The following is a 26290-nucleotide window of genomic DNA, read 5'->3' as shown; positions in this document are numbered from 1 at the left end:
GTCATCTAAGGCACCATAATTTGCTGTGCCGAGTTATGTCCCTTAGGTGTGTCAGGAACCTGGGTTTCAAAATCTAAGGTTCACTTTGATTATGTTTCTTGGTTGTCACGCTGACATGTCATGTTTATTATTACTGAAGTACTGTTCAAAGCAGTGTTAAACCAAACTCACTCACTCACTCACTCACTCACTCACTCACTCACTCACTCACTCACTCACTCACTCACTCACTCACTCACTCATGTCTGGACTAGAAAGTAATCTACTGCCTGTAAGTCTGTAATCTTGTTGACTTAATACGACATGAAGCAGAATTCTCTCACACTGTCAGTACCATATCCGGGTTTCTCCAAAGTGGTAAATGTTTACGATGTGTGCCTCGTGGGAGTAAACTGACGCACTCTGATATGACAGAAATAATAAACACAGCAATGATGAGACCAGTGCCCTATAGGGGCAGTGTAGTAGCATTGTGGTTTAACTCGTCACGCTGAAGATTGAGCTTTGACTCCCACAAGGTAAAATGTGTGAAGCCCATTCTGGTGTCCGCTGCCGTGATATGGCGAAAGAAGAGTAACTAACTAACTAACTCACTCACTCACTCACTCACTCACTCACTCACTCACCCACTCACTCACTCACTCACTCACTCACTCACTCACTCACTCACTCACTCACTCACTCACTCACTCACTCACTCACCACTCACTCACTCACTCACTCACTCACTCACTGTTATGTAATGGGTTACATGTTTATTGAAGTGTGCAGGATAAAGATTTTCAGTTCCATTATTTGTTGATTTAGCCTCACGCTGACTGCACTGATTTCTAGGTAACATCTAGCCACGCTAATAGTTCCTTTGACTGAGACCAAACAAAAACAATGCGTTCCCCTACCGACCCTAATCTGGGGCCACTGACCCTGAACTATTTGTCACCTTCCGGTCTTGTCCGCATTTTATACACCGAGCATACGTTTGGATTGATAAGAAAAGAAAGCAAAACGTCAAACTACCATATTCTTGGATGGACAGATTGGGAATCCCACATATTTGTGGAGGGGACGTCACCAGACTCAATCATGTTGACACAGACGGTATATCCACAACAACATAAGACCTCTGTTATTCATCATACTAATGTGTTTGTCCAAGCAAACTGGATCAAGTAGAGTCATAATCCTTGCAGTCAGTTTGTTGACAGTCAACAACAATCGAATGCGTATCGTACTGGAAAAATCTGAGCTGACATTACTAGAATTCCAACCCGAACGGGGCCCCATTGTTGTGATCAGCTGAGGAGCACTTCCTCGTTTGTGTTTGGGAAATCTATACTTCCTGTCTCTGCCCACACCCTATCATAACGAAGGGAGACAGTTCACCAGTGCTGCAAGCTCTTGTATATAGCAGATTGTGGATTGCAGATTATTTCCAATCATCGATTTCATCTGGCTTTTTCCCTTTTTGCTTATTTCACACTTGGACGCTATTGATGTTTACTGTGAGGTGTACATGGTATTGATAGGCCTACTGTAGCTGCGTTTATTCTCATTCAAGTAGCTTCATGAAAGTAAGTATGAGTTATTCACCTGAATATTTTCCTTCTTTGTACATTTCTTGTTGAATTTATTCATATGTTACACAGCTGGGTGATTTTATTCATGGTTGAGCGTAGCCGTTGAACATTATGATTAAAGTGGCCAAGGTTGGTATTTGGGTGACAGCTCCCCCTTAGGGAGTCCCTCAGTGAATGCCTCACTTCTCGACATCACATATTTTGTGTCCATGACTTCAACAGGTCCTTGTCCTCATCATGTGTCTTAATGATATAGAAATAATGACCATGTCGGGATGGTTTGGACGATCAATATTGGTGCGATCTGTTTCCTTCCTCAGATCCACGTACACAATGTCTAACTTGGTGTATTATCGGATGTATAACATGCAGGAATATCTTACAGTGTGATGAACTGATTTGATAACGCTGTGAGAGAAGCTCTATGGTTCTGTTTTGGATTATACTCGCATATTTTCGGTTGAGATGACCACTTGGCTAATGGTTGTGTCAGGATTCTGTGATTAATTGAGTTATGCTTTCACGGGAGGATTTCTATTTCTGACGATACCACACAGGTTATGGGAGTGGATGTGGTGTGGAGAGTAACATCTTCTTACTGAACTGGTTATAGCTAAGACTTTAGACTTGCACAAGTCTCTGAGGCAATATCTATTAGTTAAAATCATAAGTCCTAGATTATGTAAGTAATTAGAACAAGTTGTCCCTATAAGACACTGTACTGTCCTCATATCTAGACTTGCCTAGTAGGAGGATAGAATTACTACATGGACTTTTCTTTACAGTACAGCCTTCAAGCAAGGCTACTAAGTCTTCCATACCAGGTGTTGTGAAACGATGAGAATCCCCCTAGGTTGTGATACAGTGATGGTCACTAGGAAACATAAGCCTCAATTTAATCTAATTTTGAAAATAAATGACTATTGGAACCCAACAACAACCTATCTGATTAGATTGAGTCAAGAAAACTCATTATCACTTGATAATTCTTACTCTGAATTTTGTTTACATTTTCACTCCATACAACAGGCCATGTCTGTGTATGTGGTTGTGTATCAGTAACACACAACATGATATTCCTTTCGTGACATGGAAGGGGCGGTCGGGTAGCCTAGTGGTTAAAGCGTTTGCTCGTCACGCCGAAGACCCGGGTTCGATTCCCGACATGGGTACAATGTGTGAAGCCCATTTCTGGTGTCCCCCGCCGTGATATTGCTGGAATATTGCTAAAAGCGGCGTAAAACCATACTCACTCACTCACTCGTGACATGGAGAAGTGTGATGCACAAATACTTCTGGAGTGATCACAGCCTCTTCTTCTAATTGCTGATGCAGTGGGCCCACTTTTCCATAGGCAAATCGGGGTGGTCGGGTACCCTAGTGGTAATAATGTTTGCTCTACACGCCATTTCTGGTGTCCCCTGCCGTGATATTGCTGGAATATTGCTTTATGCACTTTAAAACAATACTCACTCACTCAATAGGCAAATCGGGGCTGTCGGGTAGCCTAGTGGTAATAGCGTTCACTCAACATGCCGAAGACTTGGGTTCAATTCCCCACATGGGTACAATGTGTGAAGCTATTTCTGGTGTCCCCCGCTGTGATATTGCTGGAATATTGCTTTATGCGCTTTAAAACCATACTCACTCACTCAATAGGCAAATTGAGGTGGTCGTGTAGCCTAGTGGTAATAGCGTTCACTCAACATGCCGAAGACTTGGGTTCAATTCCCCACATGGGTACAATGTGTGAAGCTATTTCTGGTGTCCCCCACTGTGATATTACTGGAATATTGCTTAATGCGCTGTAAAACCATACTCACTCACTCACTCACTCAATAGGCAAATCCCTGTGAGTGTTTAGGACATGGTCACTATTACGTGGTATAAAACCAATATATTTCCATATATGGGCAAGTTTCCGTGCAGGTTGCAGGAAACACTGAGAGGTTTTGCATGCAGCACAGTGTATGTATTATAATGCTTTAAGAGATTGACAAGTATCACGATGTAGATGCCTATATCATGTTTCACTGCGCAGTCACTCTAATTGGGGTCATGTCAAAACTAAGAACATTAATTTCCATAAAGTATTCAAATGGTCAGATTATCTGTAGTGAAGCTAAATCAGTAGAAATGTGTGGTAGCCTTGTAATGACAGCTTTGACTCACAGTGCTATATTAAGATCTCCGTTGGCTTCACCCATATGGGTACAAGAGCTGGGATGATACACCAACTGTGGGATCCAATGTGTATCACGATACCTTACTCATGATCCGATATGTATCACAATACATGCATGTGCTCTTATCTGTGGCGCGTAAGCCATCTTTTTCATAGAGAGGATGGCCAAATACCTGGCACACTGATAAATTACAGTTGGCAGTGTGAAGTATGGCACAACAAATGAAAATATGTATGTTTTCACTATTAACTTGCACTACTGATTAGTGTTTAGTGGAACAGTTATTAAAGCAAACATTTTAGGTCAGAATTGATATTTTTACTTAATGTGCGACATTTGTATCGAGAAGTAAAAAATTGCGATTGACCGATGCATCGGTGTATCGTCCCACCACTGATGGGTACAGTGTGTGAAGCTCGTTCATGGTGCTGCCTGCTATGATATTGATACAAGTGATTTAAACCCTACTCCCTCACTAACTACAGGAAACGGTATCAAAACTGGAGGTGACAGTTGGAGTGTTCATAATAATGAATTCTGAATAATAATTCTGGCTTAACGCGTGACAATTGAAGTTGAAATATCGGTTCTTGGGTTTTGAGACAGTCCCCCACTTTGTTACATAATCTGCCCTTAAACAAAGCATGTCATTGAAGCCTGAAGCCAACTACTTGAGTGTAGGAAAAATGTACATTGTTTCATGCTAAGTGTGTTGTAGAAGTCCAACATTTAATTACGACAGTTACTTAGCCTTATATATGCTCACCGCCCAAAGAAACGTGAACCTTAGGAACATATAGAGAAGTATGTACGGTAAGAAGTGATGTTCCAATGTGTACCACTTAATGACAAAACTAACGATCAGTCAAGTGTTACCACAGTGTCTTTACTCTTATAACGATAAGCTGCACATGATTTCCAAACTTTACATGCACAGACTAATGGAGCATATCGAGTCATGGATCTGTGACATCACATGTGATGCGTTCATGAGCATCAGTTCCCAATACAAACAGAAGGTTCATTTGTGCATCGAACAAATGGAATATCTCTCAAATATGAGTAATTCTTCATATGAACCAACATGTATGGTATTCATGTATTCATGTTTCTTTTGTCAGTGAGTATATATATATATCTATATATTTAAGAATTGACTTTCACTGTGTGTGAGTTCATTGGAGTATGAACCTCATTAGAGTGAGGGCCAAACTGTATGAACATTGGAGCTTGCAACGACGTTCATACAATGTTTCCCCAGGAATGTTGAAGTAGTCCGTCAGTGTTTATGTCATTTCAAGAACCCGGTCTCGTGAAAAACGTATGAATGTGAAATTGTGTCGTTCATACACTTTTGACCATCAGTTTTGCGGTCATGTGACCGACCTCTCGTCCAATGGAAAAGCTGTATATTGTGTAAACTTCAAATTAAAAAATTATATATATATATATCCGTGGTGATATTTGCGCTGACTTGTTGTAGGGTGCTCTTGTAGTCTGTCTCACAGAGCCATGTTACTTTGAATAATAATATTTGTGTATGTCTGATGGAGGTAGATGTAACATTGGTATATTTCTGTTGGCGGTAGATGTAATATTGGTGTATTTCTGTGAGAGACGGATATAATATTGGTGTAAATTGTTCCAGGAACACAAGGAGAAGACGCTCCAGAGGTTTGCTGACATGCAGAACCAGGCCAACCACAAACACCCAGGTAAGTCAGGACATCTAGTTGCAGGGACTGTCAGTTGGCGTCAGCTGTGTGACTTACCCCCCACGTGGGGGAGGGGGTGTGTTCGGTACTGTCGGCTGGGTCTGTCAGTGACCCAGTTGTTGTCACCTGTGACAATTACCCCCACATGGGGGAGGGTGTGTCTAGCACTACAAGCATGCTAAGTTTGATACTTCTTCAATGAAATGTAGCCTCCCAGAAACAAGAAGAAGGAACTCTCTTGACAGTGTGGTGAGCCAGGTTTGTGTGTCCTGAAGCTTCTCAGGTGACATCGGGACACTTTTGGTAGGAAATGAATGTCTAACTGTGCTGAGATGGTTTGATTATTCCACTGGAAGTACCATATATGCATGTATGTAATGTGTTAAGCATTACCGAAACAAAATATACAGAGTGCTAAGTCATATTTCAATGTCCCTGTTCAGACTTGTCACTAGCGATTTTGGTAGAATTTAGTTTCAATATTTGGAATTTCATTAGCCAAGCTCACTTGACCAACTGGTCCCACCAGGGTATCGAGTTGTGGCTACATGAAGTCTATGTTCCACTCTCCCAGGTCTAGACGCTTTCCTTGCATCACTTTCCAACCCAAGTGACAAGGGGAGGCTACTCTATATAGACATCAAGGGGAGGCTACTCTAGATAGACTTCAAGGGGAGGCTACTCTATATAGACATCATTTCAAATGTCAGCTCAACAATTTTACTTATAACCAGAGTGGCAGTAGGGTAGCTGAATGGTTAAAGCATTCACTGGTCACACCAAAGCCCTGGGTTTAATTTCCCACATGGGTATTTAGTGTGAAGCCCATTTCTAGTTTCCCAGCCATGACATTGCTGGAATATTCTTTAAAAGTGGCATAAAACTATACTCACTCAGTTATGCCCCAAAGTGTTAGACAAAGCCTTTTTTGTTTTGCATAATAATTGGCAACAGACTTTGCTTACCTTGAGTGTGTGATCAACTGGATCCTTTCAGATCTGAGCCAGCACAGTTTGTGCATGGATGCATGTAGCCTTGATAGTATGGCTCGTTGCTTGCATGAATAACCATTGGTTAGTCAGGTCCTGGCTTAATGAGGGGTACTGGGGTAGCCTAGTTGTTAAGGAATCGTTCTTTGTGCCATAGATCCAGGTTTGATTCCCACGTGCGTACACTGTGTGAGGTCCATTCCTGGTGTGCCCCGTTAGATACTGCTGAATGTGACGTAAACCATACTAGTAGTGGGACGATACACCGATGCATCAGCGGATCAGGATTTTTTACTTCTCAATACAAGTATCGATCACTACCACACACTATGTTAAAAGTATTGATTCTTACCTGAAATATATTCTTCAGTAAAAGTTACTTTATTACTTGTCAAAATGAGAAGTGAAAAGAGATATTTTCATCCATTACGCCATACTGGACAATACCTGTAAATCGTTTGTGTGCCAGGTATTTGGCCTTCACATCAATGAAAAAGATGGCTTACGCACCACAAACAAGACCTCATACAAGTATCGTGATACGTATCGGATCATGAGCAAAGTATCGTAATGCGTATCGGATCGGATCATCCCATCCCTAAAACATACACAAGGCTTACCTTGTAAAAGCAGATATTAAGATAACTACCGTATTCGACGTAATAAGCGCCCAGGGCGCTCTCAAAATTAGAAATAGCGGGCTCTTATTAGAATATTGTTTTGGTGAAAAAACAGAGTTGAAAGATCATACATTTCGTAGTTTATGCTGACAGCCTGAAATGTTTATATACGACGGAGATTATTTTTCCTGGATTAAATTGCCCATAATTAAGGGTGCATATAACACACGAGTGCGTATTATAAACGAATAAATAAGTCTTGTGTACATTGATCAATGGGAAGGGGTGCTAATTGAGCTTGTTCACTAGCCAATATATTAGCAAATATCGTCGTGGGCGCTTATTAGAGCGGCGCGCTTATTACGTCAAATACGGTATGTGTATTTATCTCGCTATTTAAACCAGAATTAGCAATCAGCTGTACTACCCACATTTTCTCCCTGATCTACCAGTGAGTCAGTTAAAACATACCAAGTGTTCTAACTGAAAGAGTTTCGATGCAGTGAAACTGAAACTAAAACGATTATTAAAAACAGGATCAATGTTTTTGTGTTATGTTGTTAATTTTGCTGAATAATTTTTCCCCAATTTACCCTATCATGAGTAATTAGTTGAACTTTTTTTCAATAAATCCTTGCATAAGGACGACCTGTGATCCTGAATAAAGAACTCTGCATGTTTGTGCCCAGTCATGACCCTCCCAACAACCTGTAATCATTTCTCGCTTCTCCAACCACAGCCTCATAAATATTGTACACTCCATGTTAGAACTATCACTCATCTGTTCACGATCCGCAGGAGATTAGCTCTCACGTGATGGGAAATAAAGTAACTATTTCTGGTGTGTAATTATCAAGGACAGATTACAGTATCGATGAGCCAGGGTTTATATGTATATTGAAGTATCGAGACTTCATTTCTTTGATCACAATCTTAGTCCGTGGCACAGAACAAACACAACACAATCAGGTGTAAGATGTAAATACTGTATGGAGCTGTCGGTAGTAGTGTGAGGTGGTATGTACAATGAATAATGCCTGTGCCTGTGACAGCCTCCCTGTCTTCAACAGTCCCACATTGATTTATTGAGCAGTCACTTGCCGGCGAGTGCGATGGGGTTAATACAATTTGCTCATATTCAATAGAAGACAATATCGATATTATCACAACCAGGGTTAGCATGGTGTTCATCAGATTCTACTTGTGAAGATTGTAGGACGTCTAGTTACATATTGTTCTCCGCTCAGCTGCTAATTGATGTGTCATTTTAATATATAGTTGGGGGCTGTGCTTCTCAATCTGGAACCCATTATCTAAACGTTGTTATTTATAAGTGACTTCTGTCAAATTCAGTATCAGTATTTGGGTATCAGCTATTATCAAATGAAGTTAAGTCAACATTTTTTTTATTTCTTGGTTTATGGATGTGTGTCACTCTTTCAAAGTCCAAATGTTGAAAAAAAATAAAAATAAAAATTACTTCTATTTTATTACCTCTGATTTTCACTTTATAAAATGCATAAAAAGTTCAAACAAAGAAAGATTTTGTTTCCTCGTCGAGTGTAAAGCAAAGGGTAGTCACTCTGATCCTTCAATAATACCATCAAAGCTTGTCAAAGCCAAGCGCAGTGGTGGCCAGTTTAATCCTCGTCCTTGCTGCGTCGTCTTTCATACATTTCACCATGACATGAATATTGTTAGATTGCCATTTGTGCACATGCTGTGTTCCAGGGACAAAATTAATAGTTCTTGAAAAATTGAGTTGTTTTACTTTGTTACTCCAGAATAACTTTTTTTATACCTACCGATATACAAAAGTCAGGTAATAAAATCTGAGAGGTTTTTTTTGGTTGTTTTTTTATTTGCCTACCTCACTTTTGAAATGAGTTTGAAATCTGTAAACCAAGAAATAAAAAATAAAAAATGGCACCTAAAGAGCATTTTATTTTTTCAGTGACTTAGTTAAACTGAAGTGACATTGGTTTTGAATGACTTGTGTTAATTTTGAAATTGTTTTGTCTTCGGTTCATATTTCCAAGTTCTGATATTATTTTATCTTTCCAAACTTTAGAATCTGGAAACCAGTCCCATAGAAAGATATGAAACGATTATGAAAGTTGGAAGCTGGAAGAGAGATAATTAAGTTGTTCATATGTTGTGGCCTGATACAGCCACACTATCCAAACTTGCCACATGTAACTTTTATGTGTCAGAAAACAACTACAAAGTTTTCATTTCCTTTTTATCTTTGATTTGATTCGTTGACAAAATATGTTATCTAAAAAACATGACATTAGTCAGCACTCAGCTAACTCGAGCAGTCCATGGCATGTCTTATTATTTATCCCAAATCAAGAAATAACAATAAACAACCAGCTATTTATAATATCCAGGAATATACATTAAGCCTCGATGACAGTGTTCCATTAGATACATAATCACAAGTCCATGTGATAGCCCCTCAGCAAATAGACAGGAGATTATCTGCCTTGACAGGCCTTGAAACTCAGATTTCATATTATTTGCTGTCTCCACTAAGTTTCCTTGAGGAAACAGATGGCTAACTTCTTGATCAATTGTCTTTTTTGTTGGTGATTAGATCAGATTTGTCTGTTCTTGGACATGTTCGGCTGAGGTCATTTGTAAGTTGTGCAAGAATAATATCAGTGGTGAGGCAAATAGCAGCACATGGGGAGAATCACTTTAAGCATTATCATCACTGTTACTGGGAGTTTCAGGGGCTGATGTCCCATCCGTTCATCACAGTTCTTGAAATTTTGGGGGTATTTTTATGAAATTGTGTGCTCAGAAACGTATCCTCAAAAATATTTGTGATCCCTAACTTTTTTTGTTCAGTATATTTCAAATTTTTGTTTTTGTTATGGTCTATCAAAAGTTGATGAAATCTTAAAAAATGCTCTAATGCCATTTGTCTCTAGAAAAACTACACTGAGCAGAAAATGATAAAACAAGTGTACCATACCTGTCAGAAATCTGAATCAGGTGGTTGAAATATCTTCCTTAGATTTCAGTATTTTATACAAAGATTTGGTGAAAATGTGGTGATATTTAATGAAGGCTAGATTAAATTTATCAATACGGTTTGAATAAGAATTTTTCCTTCCCTAAACATGATAACAAAAATCCAGATGAGGGACAGGTGGGTAAGCATTATAAGCTTCGTTAATGCAGTAAAAATCCATGATGCAAAATTTTCAAAAATGAGGAAGTCTGAGAAACGTGCTTGTTTTTTGTTAATGTGAGAAATTTTCTAAATTTTAGAACTGCAACTGAACTTTTCCAGGATTGTTACTTGACAACTTTGTTCCGATTCTAACAGTCGAGCTGTAAAAACATTCCCACTATGAGAGCGCTGACCATTCTCATCGGCAGATATTTAGAGAAGAAGCATGGTAAATTTGTCAAGTGGCAACTATGCTCATATCAAACACAAGGCATTGATTAATACTGACGATCTAACAAGGGCTTGTTGGCAGGTAAAATAAAACAAACCTACGTGACTATTAGTGTGATCGATGCTGTTTACTAACCCAGTGCACAACAGTTGTTCAGATTAATGGACCCCTGTACCATCAGGATAATGTCAGTCCACGTAGCCCGGGTTGTCGTGTCAACATATTGTATATATACAAGCTGATCATGGTTTGGCTAAGGAAATAAAAAGAATGCTTCCTATAATTGACTTTTTAAGAGTTATTTTTCAGCCACACCTTTTTTGATGATATTGTGTCAAAAGGTTTGCGACCTTGCCTCCGAATCTTATTTTTCTTAATCAAAATGAAATTGTGTCGTTATATCATGTAAGATTGTTAACTAATGCAGGTGGAGTCTGGCATTATAAATATATATTTTAGCCTGTTAGGGATATGATAAAAAAAATTAAGCTCAGTTAGGGTGATTGTGCTTGGAATGTTTACCTGATATAGAGAGAAGTTAATTATCCTGCACAGATTTGTTTTGTTTGTTTGTTTGTTTGTTGGTTGGTTTGTTTGTTTAACGCCACGCTCAACTATGTCACTTCTGATGTATGGATATGGTAATGTGTAAAACTTTGGCCGCGAGTCTGAGGCACCACAGTTCAATATGCAGAGTTGCGTCCCTTGGGCATGCCAGAAACTTGTGATTGTGGTTTGGCATCCAAGTTCATACTGGTTATGTGTCTAGGTTTGTCTGCAGCACACTCATGGGTTCTCCAACGTGGTCAGCTTGTAGGACCTGCATGGCTTTGGGCCGTGCTAACTGCAAAACTGTTCAAAGTGGCGTCAAACCTCTTCATGAACCAGGAAGTGGTGTCGCCTCTTAGTCGAAGGAAAATGTCTGTTGTGAAAGAAACTTGATACCTTAAGGAAAACTTGAAATACATTTTAAGGGATTAACAGTGCAAGGAGCTGTGAAGTATTGAGTACATTTCCAAGTGAAACATTTTTATTTATTTTTTTAATATTTTTTTAAGAAAAGACAATTTATTGAATGTGAAGGCCAATAGCCCAAACTACAGACATACAGATGTTACATTTCTAAGAGCTTCAATTTATGTATACTAGGAGAAAGTACCTAGGGTGAAATTAGTAGTTTTCCGAGTGAAACACAGCAGTACAGCCACTGCCTGATATGTTTCAACTGGTTGGAGTAGTTTGTCACTAGCATGCACTGGAACTTCAAAGGCAGAACCGTGCTCGTGGGTTTCACTGAAGCTGACACACCGGGACAAAACTGGAATACTGTTCAAGGCGGCGTTAAACCCAACCCACTCACTCACTCATAGGCAGAACAAACTGTTTGAAGTTTTTATTGTGAAAATAAGAATACTTCCTCAAATCCTTGGGAAGACCAAATATTTTTCTTTTAGTAAGTGTTGCAAGGAAGTGAAGGCAGGCATTTTGTCTTTTTACTCTGCTTACAATGGCCTCAAGGAAGAGTAAACCAGACATGTCTACCATTTAGTTTGATACCTCAAACGTGGAGACTACATGAAACTCCAATTTATTCGATACCTCAAACGTCCAGAGTATACAAAATCCAGTTTATTTGATACCTCAAACATAGAGACTATACAAAGTCCAGTTTATTTGATACCTCAAATGTCCAGACTATACAAAGTCCAGTTTATTTGATACCTCAAATGTCCAGACTATACAAAGTCCAGTTTATTTGATACCTCTAACCTTTAATTGGAATATACCAGTGTCCAGTGTATTCATGGTATTCGATCTTCTTATTTCTGGATTCTGTGCAAGCCCAGTTGGTTTGCATCATGTGTTGCATGTTGCTGTTGATGTTGTTGTTGTTGTCATTGTGTGTGTTTCTTACAGAGGAGGAGGATTTATGCAACATACTGCCAGAGACACCAGTGCCAGACTATGACATAGACTCACCAGGCGAAAACCTCGACAAGTCCCTCACATTATTCGTTAAACGATTCTCCGGGGTTTTAACCAGCATAAGCTTGATAGGTAGAACAGCGTGATAAACTCTATTTACCTATACTTACCTGTACTTATTCTGTACTAGACTGTAACCTTGTGTGTACATATGTCAAGCTGAACACGTGACCAGGTAATTGGGCTAGAATGCAAAGAATGAGGATGATTTGAAGCAGGTTTCAAATTACTAGCCAAGGATTAGGGTTACCGGTAGTTAGAGACCACAGAAATGTAATGTGAACTAAGTGTCTTATTGACAGTGTTTGTATGATGCAAACATACAAATTTATTGTATTACATCAGACCTATTTTGTAAATATTGGAGTTGAATTTTATTTTTATCAAGCATGAACTGACCTGTAAAATTTTTTCTCAACTGAGAATATGCAGTTCTTAACATAGTGCAGAGTTGCTCAGATAGGTTCAGGTTTGTTGGTAGTTTGTAAAAATGGTTGTTCTTGAGTGGTTTTCACACATATACTACTCTCCAAAAGTTAAGGATCACCCGATCCTTTCAAGTCACTTGTAGTGATGTACTGGAGTTGCTGTCATGCCAGTATCGGGTGATCCTTAATTGTTTTTGAGTAGTTTATATAGCCAAATGAAACCACTTGAAACTTTTCCACTACAAGTCATGTGTTCAGCTGTTGATACTCATCACATGGTTTAGGAATTAACAATATCTCTTATCTTTTCACTCACAATACACTTTTTCAGCCAATTTACTATCTTGCCGTTTTCTCTTCTTTTGCACAATAAATAAAATACACTTTTAGATGAAAATGACATAAACGAAAACCAAAATCATTATAAGCCCATTGCATATATTTTACACACAATATGGCCAGTCATAAAGTCAGAATCAGTGTGTATCTCTGCATCAGGCTTAATTGTTCTAAATACTTTAAACAGTACTACTACAGCCATCTGTCTGTCTTAAGTGATGATTTCTTTCTTTTTCTTTGTTGTTTAACGCCGCACTCAGCAATATTCCAGCTATATGATGGCGGTCTGTAAACAATTGAGTCTGAAACAGACAATCCAGTGATTGAGATCATGAGAATCGATCTACACAATTGGGATACGATGACATGCATCAACCAAGTCAGCGAGCCTGACCACCCAATCCCGACAAGCATAGTTGCCTTTTACGTCAATAATAGGTTGCTGAAGATCTATCCTAACCCAGATCTTCACGGGTCCTTAAGTGATGCATATACATCAGCCGTAGATCTGATGGCCAATAGTGAACAGTCGTCCTACACTGAGGTCCTTTATGTTGCCCCTGATTCCTATACATTGCTATCGACGTGGACCTGTTGTCTGAGTCGGGATCATGAACAACGGGATATCTCTTGACATCTTCTCTTGCAGTTCACAGACCATGCATAGCGTTACAGAGCACGGGGCACCTGCCACTCGATAGTCATTGCCAGCAAAACATATCTCCCTACTATTTAAGGCCACAACAAAGTTCAGATTTGAATCCATGATTTTTTAAATGTGAGGCAGGAGGCAATTACGTTTCACCTTTCAACTGTTAAATGTGAGTAACTGGAGGATGAGGTTCATATGAACCAATGTTTGGTTTGACGATGTGGTGGAATATATTTAGTAAGTTCAGAGGAGAAAATGAAAAGGTACTTGTGAACAGTAAGATGATGTGAGATGGGGGAGGGGGGGGGTTAGAGTAATGAGGTGGTCGTGGATGAAAGTCTAAACATTTATTATGGCCTTAAAAGATACTTATCTCTCTTGCCATAATCAGATACTTAATATATTTATATGTGTATTATGGAAAGGGAGATATGTTTTGTGAAGGTGTTTGATCCCATGGCAAGTCTCTGCAAGTGTTAAGATGTCCATTTTTTATGTGATTCTAACGTTTTGAAAAATGGAAAATATCCGTGTCTCAATGATCTGTTAAACAAGTATCTAAAATTAATGATTTGTCTTCAAGTTTCTGTAGACTGACAAAAAAAATCAAATAATGTTTTGTCGTCTGTCGGCAACGAGAAAACAGCTTTTCACTTAAAACTTCACATATTTCATTCTGATATCATAATATCTTTGATACTATGCAACTCTCTATATGTTGTTCAGATGAATTATATAGTTTTGGACTTCTTACATCTTTTTATACGATTTTGTCTTTCAGCGTGAAATCACAAATCTGTAGTAAAATCATTCACTTTCACAGCTTACACTTGTGTGTAGATATATTAACATCTGTATTCAAACAATAACTGTAGTGAGAGGAATAATCCATTGCATGTTTTTTTAAGTAGACATACAGCTGAAATATTCATTGCTTCCTTCACCTATTTTCTTGTGCACTAGAGCATCAGCCTCAAGCATAGATATTTACATTAGTGCATTCGAATTATTGTAGGTACTGAAGTGTTGTCTCATGTATCCTATGAAATTATATCAATTAAACGAAGACATGAATCTTTTTATGGATAACAACTTCTATATTCTTTGAAACGATGTTTCAGGGCTGCTTCTTGCCCCTTCATCAAGTGATGTAGCCCTGAAACATCAGGCGATAAAGGGTCAAAAAGTAGCCCTGAAACATCAGGCGATAAAGGGTAAAAAAGTAGCCCTGAAACATCAGGCGATAAAGGGTAAAAAAGTAGCCCTGAAACATCAGGCGATAATGGGTAAAAATGTAGCCCTGAAACATCAGGTGATAAAGGGTCAAAAAGTAGCCCTGAAATATCAGGTGATAAAGGGTCAAAAAGTAGCCCTGAAACATCAGGTGATAAAGGGTAAAAAAAAGTAGCCCTGAAACATTAGGTGATAAAGGGTAAAAAAGTAGCCCTGAAACATCAGGTGATAAAGGGTAAAAAAGTAGCCCAAAGTAGCCCTGAAACATCAGGTGATAAAGAGCATGTAGTAGACCTGAATGTCAGGGCGTGGAGCCATCCGACAGATGACATCAGTACCATTAACCTCTTTGGTCATGTGGACAAGGCGTCCGACCTCAAATTGGAAGGTCCGTGGTTTGAATCCCATCACAGGATGTTACAAGAAATAAAGACATTGTTATCCATAAAACAATTTATGTCTTCATGTTCTTCCAACTTCAAAATGCCTATCAAAGATTTAACTGTTTAACGAGTATCTAATACCAGTAATAGGTTTGCATTTCTTTGCTTAATGTATAAAGTTTATTTTCTGGTCATGTAATATTTTTGTTCTAAGTTCATATTTTATATAATTTCAGTAAATCACTCACCACATTTGTATAGTATTGCATGTTGTTGAATGCTAGTAAAATTTAATACCTGTATTGTTGGTAGTCTTCATTTGAATCGTGTCCGATTGTAAGCATCACATCACCTCTGTTACAGATGACCAGAATGCTGATGTGGCAGAACCTGACCCCGACTACCTCTTCGACGATGACGTGTCTGCTGATTCCTTTCCCCCGCCTCCATCACCCCTCAGTCTGGACGGCGGAGACGGCGTCCCCCAGAACGGCCAGTCATTCCACCTCCACACCCCACACCCCCGAGCCCCATCACTGACAGAGGCGGAGTCTGCTGAATCACTTATCCGGCCCAAGAAGTTGGCCAATCCATGTGTTGATTCTCGAGATCGACAAGCTCTGCATCGAGAACTGCTGCTGAACTACAAGCTGTAAGTGTGATTTAGCATTATTACAATGTGAAAATAATATTCTAACAAGAATATACAGTAGAACACGGATATAATGATCACGGATAGAGCGAACAAATGGATACAACGAACTGTTACAAAATCCCCGATTTATCTCCTATATTTTATCATATAAAATTTACGTGCATAACAAACTCAGAGTCTACAGTGAACTGATATCTGATCCCCGACAAGCTCAAATACCACTAATTAGTGACGTGTATAGCAAACTGAGAAATCTCACTCAGTGCCAGTTGTAACTGACAACTGGCTGTATGCGAATCAACACAATCATGGCGAATCAACACAATCATGGCGAATCAACACAATCATGGCGAATCAACACAATCAGCGGTGATGATTCCACATAGTTAAACTTGCATTATGTTAATCTTACCTGTACATGTAATTGGACTAATCTTGTCTGTAAAACAAACATTAAACATATAAATTTCACGGGATTGTGTCAGAGTGTCAGTTCACGCTATGATGTAAATCGTATGTAAATTGTGAAATGTTAAATACATATGTACATGTACTTGTTCTCAAAATGTTATGAATTTAATGTTGGCGGATGTTTCCGAGCGAAAACGTATATAACAAACTCCTTTCTCAGTGCCTTGTAGTTCATTGTTGATAACATGTCAGTCCTAACTATGTTGTGTGATGTTTACATTCAAGTGAACTGGAAGTGACCTCTGAACTTGACTACGAGTGCTCATGCGTGCACCGTAGCTCAGGGGTATTGATGGGTAAAACAGGAGGAAGTAGAGTGGTTACAAATGGCTGGGATTTGACATGAACTTTCTGTGTTATATTTTATGAATATTATAAAATCCTGAAGGGTAGAATAATTCTGATGTTGATGTTTGCAAAATCAAGTTTCGAGCAAATTCAAATTGCCAGTGTTATGTGTCAAATGTCTGAAAGGAATCCCTAACAATTTTGCTTTTTGAACATGTTGAACGGTAGGTACACACGTCCATAAAAACATCAACTCCAATGTTGTACCATTATAGGTTGGTGTTGGGAAACATGTACCAATATTATTGACATGACACATAGGTGTTAAGAAAGATGGATTCAGAAACTAGACATGATAGAATGGTGTTAGGAAACATGTACCCCTGTTATAAACATGATAGAATGGTGTTACGAAATGTACCAATATTACAGACAAAATTGATAGTTGCTGTGATCCCGTTCATCGGTAATTAGAAGTTTTTGCCGGTAAAATTAGGCTTGGACTGGTAATTCATGTGACTGCCAGTCTCTGTGGACCGGTAAATAAAGTACCTTCTAAATCTGTGATATTCATATAAGTATATTTTCTGAATGAAGTCAGCTTGTCTGTTACCATGAGGGTTTCCGCTTGTCAAATTTATAGTGCAAGGAAATAACGTTTCGCTTTGCTTCAAGGTTAAAAATATATAAAAATATACTTCGTCTTGAAATATTAAAAAAAGAAGAGAAAATTGTGACTGAACCTTGTGTGAATAACGTGTAGATCTAACTAAGTCACTTCAGAGATGACGATGGCGATGTTGAAAGAATTATGACCAGGTAATTTTCATACGTTTTTTTATTTGTTGAATGTGGGACTGACAAAAGTTACAGGGGACTGGTAATTTTTAGAGGGGACTGGTAATTTTAAGAGTTACCAGTTCACCAGGACTGGCAGTTTCAAAAGCCAGTGGGAACACTGAGTTGTTAGGAAACATGTACCAGTATTATGAACTTTATATATTCCTGCTCTGTTTCAGAGGTAAGAATGTCCTGCAGAAGCCGGAGTTGAGCAGGAAGATGCTGGACCGGAGGCAGACGCAGAAGAAGAAGGAGTGGGAGGAGCAGATGAACAACAAGCGCACCAGCTTCGAACTCAAGATGGAGGAGAGAGCCACCAGACTCAAGGAGGTATGTTGTGTCAGCTGTCTGCCGTCCATACACTGGTCCATACACTGGTCCATACACTGGTCCATACACTGTGGTCCATACACTGTGGTCCATACACTGTGGTCCATACACTGTGGTCCATACACTGGTCTATACACTGTGGTCCATACACTGGTCTATACACTATGGTCCATACACTGTGGTCCATACACTGGTCTATACACTGTGGTCCATACACTGGTCCATACACTGTGGTCCATACACTGTGGTCCATACACTGGTCCATACACTGGTCCATACACTGGTCCATACACTGTGGTCCATACACTGTGGTCCATACACTGGTCCATACACTGTGGTCCATACACTGGTCCATACACTGGTCCATACACTGGTCCATACACTGGTCCATACACTGTGGTCCATACGCTGTGGTCCATACACTGGTCCATACACTGTGGTCCATACACTGGTCCATACACTGGTCCATACACTGGTCCATACACTGTGGTCCATACACTGTGGTCCATACACTGGTCTATACACTGTGGTCCATACACTGGTCTATACACTATGGTCCATACACTGTGGTCTATACACTGTGGTCCATACACTGGTCCATACACTGGTCCATACACTGTGGTCCATACACTGTGGTCTATACACTGTGGTCCATACACTGGTCCATACACTGTGGTCCATACACTGTGGTCTATACACTGTGGTCCATACACTGGTCCATACACTGTGGTCCATACACTGTGGTCTATACACTGTGGTCCATACACTGGTCCATACACTGGTCCATACACTGTGGTCCATACACTGTGGTCTATACACTGTGGTCAATACACTGGTCCATACACTGTGGTCCATACACTGGTCCATACACTGTGGTCCATACACTGGTCCATACACTGCCGTCCATACACTGGTCCATACACTGTGGTCCATACACTGTGGTCCATACACTGTGGTCCATACACTGGTCCATACACTGTGGTCCACACACTGGTCCATACACTGTGGTCCATACACTGTGGTCCATACACTGTGGTCCATACACTGGTCCATACACTGTGGTCCATACACTGTGGTCCATACACTGTGGTCCATACACTGTGGTCCATACACTGTGGTCCATACACTGTGGTCCATACACTGGTCCATACACTGTGGTCCATACACTGTGGTCCATACACTGGTCCATACACTGTGGTCCACACACTGGTCCGTTCACTGTGGTCCATACACTGTGGTCCATACACTGGTCCATACACTGGTCCGTTCACTGTGGTCCATACACTGGTCCATACACTGGTCCATACACTGTGGTCCATACACTGGTCCATACACTGTGGTCCATACACTGTGGTCCATACACTGTGGTCCATACACTGTGGTCCATACACTGTGGTCCATACACTGGTCCATACACTGTGGTCCACACACTGGTCCATACACTGTGGTCCATACACTGTGGTCCATACACTGTGGTCCATACACTGGTCTATACACTGTGGTCCACACACTGGTCCATACACTGTGGTCCATACACTGTGGTCCATACACTGGTCCATACACTGGTCTATACACTGTGGTCCATACACTGGTCCATACACTGGTCTATACACTGTGGTCCATACACTGGTCCATACACTGGTCTATACACTGTGGTCCATACACTGTGGTCCATACACTGGTCCATACACTGTGGTCCACACACTGGTCCGTTCACTGTGGTCCATACACTGTGGTCCTTGGTGCCGTTGAACAAAGCAATCTTAGCGTTTAGGTGATTGTAACTCCCATACCTTAATATTGACATACAACAGTCGTAGCGCTAAGGTTGTTTTGTACAACGGCACCCTGCTAGATTATGGATATGGAGAGTAGATTACCCCCTTCCTACGTCACTACACTCGAACCTTTTCAATAGAATCTGGATAATTCTTATGAATCCTCTACCTCTATTACGTCATTGCGAAATTCCTGTATTTTATCTGCAATCACACGAAACTAAACTTTCAGATTTTCAACAGAAGTTCTCTTCACTGCCAACTGTACAATAATTAGTTGTACACAACATAGCACCCAACAGACCACAGTGCTCTTGTGCATGAAGGCGGGCAAAATCTCACTTCTTTCCTGTGTCTGCTAGAGTCAACGTCACTGCAGTCAAACCTTCTTAATAGAATCTTCATAACTTGAGAGAAGGGATCAGTAGATGTTGTCCTTAATTCATGATCATTTGAGGGCACAACAGAAACCTATGTGGGTTCGAATCCCAGTTCGCCCCAATTATGCTTCTAGGTTTGTCAGCACCCTACCTGTGCTCATGGGTTTCACTGAATTGGTAAATGTCTGAGACCTGCATCACTTCGGGCTTTCCTCACACACTAAGCTGACACGCCACGATATAACTGTAATAATGTTAAAAGCGGCGTTATACCCAACTCACTCACCCACTCATTCACTCACTCATGATCATTTGAAACCAGACACTAGATTTGTGTAAGTTGACAAGATATTTTCTTGGTTCCCGTGCTGTATGCTCAAATTAATTGTTAAACGAAGATGGACATTGTTATGCAAACAGTCCGATGTGGATGTCTGGTCATAGCAACAGGTCAGCCAATGAAACCATCTGGAGACAAGACATGTGCCTCAATGATTGGTCATCAATCTTTACTCATTGGTAGCATTGGTGGCCAAGTTTTGGGTGCTGCAATTTGCTGTTCAAACCTTATTGTAGGTTCAAATCCCAGTTCATCCTGATTATGTTATTTGTCAGCACCAAACCCATGCTGGTGTGTTTCAGCAAGGGGTAAACGTCACAGATATCTCCATACTTTCCTCCAAGGCTAAAAAAATAATAGTCTGGGTTCTCCGGCACTGTCCGCATCATCATAAAGTCCACCGCACGTTTCGTTTTTATATTTTCATAAAAATCTTTAAATATTCCAAGTCCTATGGGTATTCCAGTAAATTGTTCATCCAGGAATACATTTATGAGGACGGGGCGTCACGTCCACCGTGAGGACAAGGTGTCACGTCCACCGTGAGGACAAGGCGTCGCGTCCACCGTGAGGACAAGGCGTCGCGTCCACCGTGAGGACAAGGCGTCGCGTCCACCGTGAGGACAAGGCGTCGCGTCCACCGTGAGGACAAGGCGTCGCGTCCACCGTGAGGACAAGGCGTCGCGTCCACCGTGAGGACAAGGCGTCACGTCCACTGTGAGGACAAGGTGTTATGGTGATGTTTGCTTTATCTTACAGGAGGAGCAGAAATCCATGACTACAATTTCCGAGACATCTGGAGGTCCTGAACTGATGAGGATGCATGCCAAGATTACACACAAAGAGTGAGAACCTCGGCATGTTTCTGAAGGAGTGATCAGCTTGGCCCATCCACACGAATTGTTTGAGAAACGTTCAGCAGGGACATAGACGTTGCCAAGCAGTTATGACATAAACAGTACATTGACATCCGCGTCCAACGGAGACATGCTTATACACATCCAGGACAGGTTAGTTGGCCTGCATACAAGGCCATGGACATGAGAGACCTTGGAGGAGGCCATTGTCCTTGTACTCACATTTCAGTCAGATAGGAACTGATATCAAGATTAAGGAAATAGTTTATATGGAACTTGACGACACAGACTTGTATGAGAGCGTGTGCAGATCTCATCCCAGCAGTGGAATCATGCAAGACCCAACTCTGCAAGGACCATCCCTGGACTGTCGAGGCCAAGGACGAGTGCTGTGGTTGGGCATCAGTGAACAATGACCCACACTCCTGGTGGCACATATGACCTATCACATGACCTATCCCACGACCTATCACATATCAGTGGATGTGCAAGTATTTCATTTGGTGCGACAGTGATGTGATGCCTTTATTTTCTTCCTTGGAGGTTGTTGTCATGAGATTTGCCATGTCTGTTTTTGGCCTGTTAATGAGTTCTTTGATCCGTCATTCCCCTAATAATGGTAAACACAGACTGGGAGATTGAGCTGGCAAAACTGCAGAGTGTGTACAGCTCAGATGTCTTGGAGGTGACTCTGGGATATGACTCTCCACCGTGTTCATGGATCTGCTCCTGAGAAGCTGCAGCTGTAGCAGCTGGAGCAGCTGGAGAACCATAGTGAGGGACCAATGCATAGCGAGATGGTATTTGTAGCAGATGTATGAATATGTAAGAATGATGTTTGTGCCATGATTAACAAGACTGATGATGTGTCTAATTTGGCAAACCTCAGATTCCAAGCATGTATGACAATGTATGTTGCAGTTTACACTCTACAAGAAATGTTCAGTGAATAGTCCAGCATAGTCAACTTAATTGGGATAAGTGCTCTTTCTGATCTGATTATGGAGACCATTACCCTCACAGTTTGAAGATAAGACGTTTAATGAAGTTACTGTTTAAATTGATCAAACTGGGATTACGATCTCAGCGCAAACAGGACCACATCAACTTATAATTGCTGAATGAAGCTTGTCAATGTGCCAAACACAGTCAAGGGGACATAACTCTCACTACACATCCTTTAGCCAGTCACTAAACACAGCACAGTGTTAACAAGGGAGGGAACTCCTGCATGGTCAGTAGTCCACTATCACGTACTGCACATATTTGTCATATTGTGGGTTAGTTTAATAAGCAGTGTTCCCCTTTATGTCTATTTGGAAATGTGTTGACATTGAAATAACTTCTAAGTTATCAGTGGTTATGTAGTAATTTTACATATTAAATTTTCTTGTTCATATTTGACTGTGTCTAAATGATTTCTATATTTTAATCCATCAACAATCAAAATAATTTGCGGCTGAAATGTTGCTGTAATTTGCAGTGGGAAAATATTGTGACCACTTTAAGGGTATTAACCACTCAGATTGCATCAGTGTTAAGATTTAAGCTGAATGTAAGACACTGCTTCAAAGATTCTGCTTAAGGCCTAGTGCTAGCATACAGCTTAGGCCTTCCATTTTATTGGTTCATTTACAGATCCCTTAATAATCGAAAATTAAAATAAAACATAAAATCAGGATAACAAGTTTTTGTATACTGCCGACGGTGAAGATGTAGTTTAAGATAATTTAAAAAAATCTTTACTATGCATTTTTTTAAAAATCCTAACAAACATTTTTGGCCTCCAACCAGACTTTTGACAATCAAATTCCGTAAACCAAAAAAGAGAAGTCAGCTTTTATTGTGTTATAACTACAATGTATGTTGCAGGTTTTTGTGAAAAGTTTGCTGAGTATAAAAGTGAAAGTGTGTATGTGTCAATTTTTAACGTGTGTGGTTTCTTTGATGTTTAACACATGCTCATTGATCAGACAAATGTTGGGGCATTAAAAATGATAAATAATGAAAATAAATATTTCAGCATCACAATACGATACATCACAATACATTCCAAAAACACCAATGTTTTGTCGCCATATGTTTTTAAAAGTCAAATATTTTATGACATAACACTCAACTTGTAACAAAATTCATTGATCAACAATAAAAGTAAACTTACAACATGTTAAGAGGTGACATGGGTGGTGAACATAATACGTGACCTACGGCACTGATGATGTGCGACCCACGATCACATGCAAGCCACTCCATCATTCATGACATGTTTTCCCATATTAATAGAACAAGCATAGAACATTTGAATAGCAACACAACATGCTCCACAACTAAGACACAACCGTCTGCTTCTCAGTGAATAATATTTCAGTGTCAGCATCTTTCTTCACTAAATTACACAGGAATGAAATTTTAATTTTTTGTCAAAAAAATTAAAATTGACCTTTCATTCAAGGCTGATTAAATCTTTCAGATATTTTTCCCTTTGAAAATATGAATTCCACTTGCTTTGATGATACTTAAATCATCATAATTCTATTGGGGAACATTTTTTATGCCAAGTGTAGCAGTCCTTATTGTATTTTGGTCTTTACAGAACCTGGCCAAATATTTTCCCCTCTGTGGTTAGGTACTTACTAAATACAGTGTGGTCTTCATTTCACTAGCCCTTTGAAAACTGACTATCCACAAGCTGGCAGCCCACCTTAAATTTCTAGTGCTGTCTATATTCATCTGGAACTAATCAATATGGGAGGCAATAGATCAATGTTGTATGATTGAATGGAACTAGTTGCCAGGTAAACGACAGAGGGTCCTGATGGAATTGTGATATAAGAGTGATAACATATCGTAGTATAGAACATGTTATATATTTTAGTTAACAAATAAAGCTATTTATTTACAGTGTTGCTAACAGAGGTCATTTCCCGACTCATATATACATACTCAACGGCACTGGGCCCACGCTGCTGTTGTAGCACTGCACAACGTCCAGGCTTTAGTCCATGTAGCTTCACCATATGCCAAAGTCACTGTGCAGAGTTGCTTCCCTTAGCTGTGTCACGATCTGCTGATAGTAGTTCCAATCCAAATAGGGGCTCTAATTCATCAGCTACATATACACCCACAAATATCTGGAGCTGAAGTCATGACCAGTAAGTGGTTGTGTGATATGGGGTTTTCATTACCGACTCAAAAATGGTGTCAGGAGCCAGCTTTTAAATGGATGTGGTTTCTGTGCTATCAGCTATAACTGATGTCACTTTCATGTTATTGAGACAATGGGTAAATTGGCTTTTAAATTTGCCGAATATCTTTTATTCATTTTTTCAATATCAGTTCGTTATAAACTTATTAACAATAAAGGCCTTATTAACTGTCTAGGATTTCAGGGGTGAACGTTTATGACATGCTTTGCTCTGTGCCTCACTACCACACATGATCACCTGTAACAGTGTTCAAAGTGGCGTTAAACACTTCTCAAGATATAGCAATCGGTGCAAGTAAGAGGGACAAGTCCCTATACATAGCCATAAGATATCTCTGCTACATGCAGTGTCCATGGTATGATTCTGATTATATTATAAGCCTGTGTTTATGAGTCGGTATGAAGTAGGGATGTTTTTTGCAAAATGTGTGCTTATCTTTCCCCATGGGTGGTACTCATCACAAACATGTCATCTCTTTTTATTGACAAACCCTTGATCCCCAAACTGTGTTAATCTGCTAAAGTGATGACAGATGAGGGTCAATTGTGAAAGATATTTTGTGAAACTACATGGATTAAAACAGCTCTGGTTAAGTGGCTAATTGTCATTTCATATGCTGTACATTAAATATTTTGAATTTCATGGCTCTTTTTCCATTTATGTTGCATTTGATAACACTTCATCAGGTATAATAAATTGTTTGGTATTTCTAACTACAGTACTTACGCAGCATAATCTACAAGAGATGTTTGTGTGGGCATTATTAATGTACGTGATGACTGGACGAATAGTTCCAGATTATTTTCCCCTTATTATCAGCCTCAGTCTACCTGATGTCTTGCTCCATCAACTGCAACATAAATATCCCAGGGGTTCACGTGATGTATAAAACCAACAGCACGTGTGGTCACGATCATTCGTGTATTTTACGGCCATCTAGAAATTATTAGAATTTAGAACATAGTAATAATTCTAGTTATATCTAGTTCATATCTAGTTAATGTCTATGGAAACATCTAGTTATTTATTTGGATAGTTGTTGCATGTTTTAAGTCATGTGGATGAGAGATGAGTTGTATTGAGGGTGATAGTACACGGGCAAAATGGTGGCACACTGTCACGTCGCGTCACGCCACGCCACGCCACGTCACATCACGTCACATGCATGCTGAACTACACTACTAAAGACATACATGAAATAAAACTTTCGGGTTCATAGTTAATTTATATTCCATGGAATAGGAAAATTGTGTTGATTTTTATCCAATATAAAACTATGACGCAAGGAGTTAAAAATAGCATCTGATTGGCTGGTTCATCTGTGAAACTGTCTGATTGTCTTAGTTCCGACTTTGTCTGCCTACAGCACATAGTTCTCTTGTCAGTCTAGATGTTGTCTGCAATGCAACGTCAAGAAAAGATATGTTATGTTTCCCATTTAACTATATTTTGTGTTCTAACATTACATGTATTTTGCACTGAAATACCCAACCCAACTCAATATACCCTTTATAATGTGTACATGTGTCTATGTATCTCAACATAACCCATGCTCATAGCCGTACAGGTATTACTTCGGTCAGCAGATCGATTCTCAGCTCCATGGGGAGTATGTGGAACT

General features: G+C 39.8%; 1 protein-coding gene across 8 annotated transcripts in view; it reads left to right on the top strand.

Annotated features, from left to right (window-relative positions):
* LOC124136083 (protein FAM107B-like) overlaps positions 1–25311 on the top strand; it is an 89452-nt gene extending 64141 nt beyond the window's left edge. For 3 of the 8 annotated variants that reach the window (XM_046501866.2, XM_046501872.2, XM_046501869.2), the window contains 5 exons: positions 5412–5478; positions 12421–12561; positions 15888–16176; positions 17958–18108; positions 21366–25311. In XM_046501866.2, the coding sequence (XP_046357822.1) occupies positions 5412–5478; positions 12421–12561; positions 15888–16176; positions 17958–18108; positions 21366–21455 (738 nt within the window). In that variant the 3' untranslated portion in view covers positions 21456–25311. Of the gene's footprint in view, positions 1–1346; positions 1572–5411; positions 5479–12420; positions 12562–15887; positions 16177–17957; positions 18109–21365 lie in introns of those variants that run through there. The other 5 variants (XM_046501868.2, XM_046501875.2, XM_046501874.2 and 2 more) reach the window with 3 other exon arrangements.
* Positions 25312–26290: the final 979 nt, after the last annotated feature.

Source organism: Haliotis rufescens, unplaced genomic scaffold (assembly GCF_023055435.1).
Source record: "Haliotis rufescens isolate VD_foot unplaced genomic scaffold, xgHalRufe1.0.p SCAF_44, whole genome shotgun sequence".
In the NCBI taxonomy this organism is placed as follows: Eukaryota; Metazoa; Mollusca; class Gastropoda; order Lepetellida; family Haliotidae; genus Haliotis; species Haliotis rufescens.
This window is presented reverse-complemented; position numbering and strand designations above follow the sequence as displayed.